The sequence below is a fragment of the Ciconia boyciana genome, chromosome 3 (genome assembly GCF_034638445.1).
Source record: "Ciconia boyciana chromosome 3, ASM3463844v1, whole genome shotgun sequence".
Lineage (NCBI taxonomy): Eukaryota > Metazoa > Chordata > Aves > Ciconiiformes > Ciconiidae > Ciconia > Ciconia boyciana.
The window spans coordinates 16584027-16587105 of record NC_132936.1 but is presented as its reverse complement, the minus strand read 5'-3'; the positions used below and the strand labels follow the sequence as shown (position 1 = coordinate 16587105).

Sequence of the window (3079 nt, the reverse complement as noted above, 5' to 3'; positions counted from 1 at the left end):
CAAATCTGCTGGAGCTTTCTAACATCCTGCTTGCAGGCACAGCAGCCCGATGACTTGTCTTTTCCCTGCAGCTTGTTGCATACCTCAGGAGGCTTTCCTGACCGCAGGTTTATTTCTGTAACCTTTCCCACCACGACTCCGGGTCAGTTTGGTAACATTTGTAATAGAGCTGACTCGGTGCTGATTTGCTTTCATGAGAAATTAAAACCACAAAGCTTTGAAACCAAACAACAGCCTAAAAATCGAGTAAAATCCAGTACAATTAAAATGGTAGGTGACTCTAGGTTTCCAGATGTGGACACTGACAGATCAGAAAAAAATGAAGAAACGGAGATTGTAGTCAATGTCGGTGGTGTAAGGCAGGTGTTCTATGGAGATAACCTGAATCAATACCCAGAAACACGGCTGGCAGAGCTGATCAACTGTTTATCGGGGGGATATGATAGCATATTTTCCCTCTGTGATGACTATGATCCTGGAAAGAGAGAGTTTTACTTTGACAGAGATCCAGATGCTTTCAAATGCATTATTGACGTGTACTACTTTGGGGAAATTCACATGAAGAAAGGAATATGCCCCATATGTTTCAAGAATGAAATGGAATTTTGGAAAGTGGATCTGAAATTTTTGGATGACTGCTGCAAAACTCATCTAAGTGAAAAAAAGGAGGAACTGGAAGAAATAGCTCGGAGGGTGCAACTGATTCTGGATGACTTGGGAGTAGATGCCTCGGAAAGTCGCTGGAAAAGGTGCCAAAAATACATCTGGAAATTTCTGGAGAAGCCAGAGTCATCCTACCCAGCTCGAGTGATTGCTGTTCTGTCCTTTCTGTTTATTTTGATCTCCTCCATCGTGATGTGTGTGGGGACCATCCCAGACCTGCAGGTCGTAGATGCGGAGGGGAACCGTATGGAGCACCCGACCTTGGACAGCATAGAGACAGCCTGTATAGGCTGGTTTACCATGGAGTATGTGCTGAGGCTAATCTCCTCTCCCAACAAACTCCACTTTGCCCTGTCTTTCATGAACATTGTCGATGTGCTAGCAATACTTCCTTTCTATGTCAGCCTGACCTTGACCCACTTGGGAGCCAAGCTCATGGAGCTGAGCAACGTCCAGCAGGCTGTCCAGGCGCTGCGCATCATGAGGATCGCGAGGATTTTCAAGCTTGCACGGCACTCCTCAGGGCTCCAGACCCTAACGTATGCCCTGAAACGAAGCTTTAAGGAGCTCGGGCTGCTCCTCATGTACTTAGCTGTTGGAATCTTTGTCTTTTCTGCCCTGGGTTATACCATGGAGCAAAGTCACCCCGAAACTTTATTTAAAAGCATCCCTCAGTCATTTTGGTGGGCAATCATTACCATGACCACAGTTGGATATGGAGACATATACCCTAAAACAACACTAGGAAAACTGAATGCTGCCATCAGTTTTCTTTGTGGGGTGATAGCGATCGCCCTTCCCATCCATCCCATCATTAACAACTTTGTCAGGTATTATAACAAACAGAGAGTTTTAGAAACAGCTGCCAAGCACGAATTGGAGCTGATGGAGCTAAACTCAGCCGAGGGGAAAGCCGCAAGCTCCAAAAGTGAACTAGAGAGTCTTGCGAGGGAAGGCAAAGAGGGTCCTTTTTATAGCAGACGGCTAAAAGTCTCCCACAGTGACACCTTTATTCATCTCCTGTCAGAAGAGAAACACTATAGGACCAGGCTTCAAAGCTGCAAATAAACTGTGAGCTGTTGTCAGCGCTAAGCTATAGATCGGGACAACCTGACAATCAACTATTGAAAAGACTCGCGGGATCTGTCAGAGTTGGGAGGGAGCACTGCTTTGCTTTTCCAACGTGAATATAAATTAAGCCCATGGTGTCTCCATCAACAGTTGGTAAGACTTTGCCATTAATACCCAAAATAAAATAGTAGGACTCCATTGAGATCAGACTGCTTATAATGAGTGCATTCTGAAAAAAAAAACATTTGTAACCATTTTAGAGACTGAAAAGTCCTTCCTGATCGGTAAATGTTCGATGACCTGAATGTGCAGCATTGCCACATCAGAACTCTGTACCTGTGACAATAAAGAGCAGCATCACACAGACTGTGTCTTCCAGGGTGTCTTCAATGCCTTTGCAGCTAGGAGAACTGCTCCTTAAAAAATTAAAGCAGGCTCTCACTCGTGTTAGATTCAGGTTTACAGCAAAATGTTAACAAGCAGTTTCAGCCTAGAGATACTGAAAGCATGAGCATATACCCTGTGCAGAATATTGGAGTCAACGAATGGTTTCGTTTTTGTAAAATGTAATTTGGGGTCAACTTTTTGGATAGGTATCTGTTCTGCTTTCCAGAAAAAATATAATTTTTAATGGGACATGAAGCTATTTTTTGGGCAGAGATGTAGAACAGAATCAATGTATTTTAAGGAGCAAATTTAAAAAATATTTGTTCTAGCTTTTAATTTCAACATAATAATTTATATATGCAGGGATCTTTCAGGAAGGTTTATAATCAAGTAATTTTTAAAACTGTAAGTTAACTCATAGTATTTTTAATTCACTATTAAAGCAAGAGAAGTTTATAAGGGAGTGAAATCGAGTTCTTCTAAATAAGAAACTAACTCTTTGAAAGTAACTGTAGAGAAAGTTTCAATAAAAATAGTATAAGCTCCAACTGATATATGGTAAAAATATCTATCTGAATGAACATATTACTAGTTTTTTTTTTAAAAAAAAGCACATCCACCCCTACAATAACTTCATGGTTTTGTAAATGTTAGTTTACAGAGGTAGTAGGCACTAATCAGTATCTTATTCATTAATCAGCATATTAATCAACACCAGTGTGTAGCTACTATCCTTTCCAAAAGCAAGTGCCATCTACATGAGCATTCATTTGGCTCGTGTAACAACTGCAATATATGGGTCTGGTCTCTACCAGAGAAACCCGTTGAAACTAGGAGTTATGCCAGCTCAAAGGGGAGGGAAGAACTGGCATACAGATGTATTTACATACATTAAAAAGTAATATCCCAAATGATTAAAGGGCTAGACTAGCTGTCCTTATTTGTTCCCTTTTGTGCT

At 41.3% G+C, this 3079-nt stretch overlaps 1 protein-coding gene across 1 annotated transcript; it reads left to right on the top strand.

Moving 5' to 3' along the window:
* The first annotated feature begins 245 nt into the window (after positions 1 to 245).
* Positions 246 to 1731, top strand: KCNF1 (potassium voltage-gated channel modifier subfamily F member 1). Its single transcript, XM_072857874.1, has one exon. It carries the CDS (start codon positions 268 to 270, stop codon positions 1729 to 1731), a length of 1464 nt encoding a protein of 487 aa, XP_072713975.1. The 5' UTR covers positions 246 to 267.
* The last annotated feature ends 1348 nt before the right edge of the window (positions 1732 to 3079 follow it).

What these genes read in the sequence shown, in the direction of transcription:
- KCNF1 (XM_072857874.1), top strand. Translation starts at nt 268, where the DNA reads ATGGTAGGTGACTCTAGGTTTCCAGATGTGGACACTGACAGATCAGAA.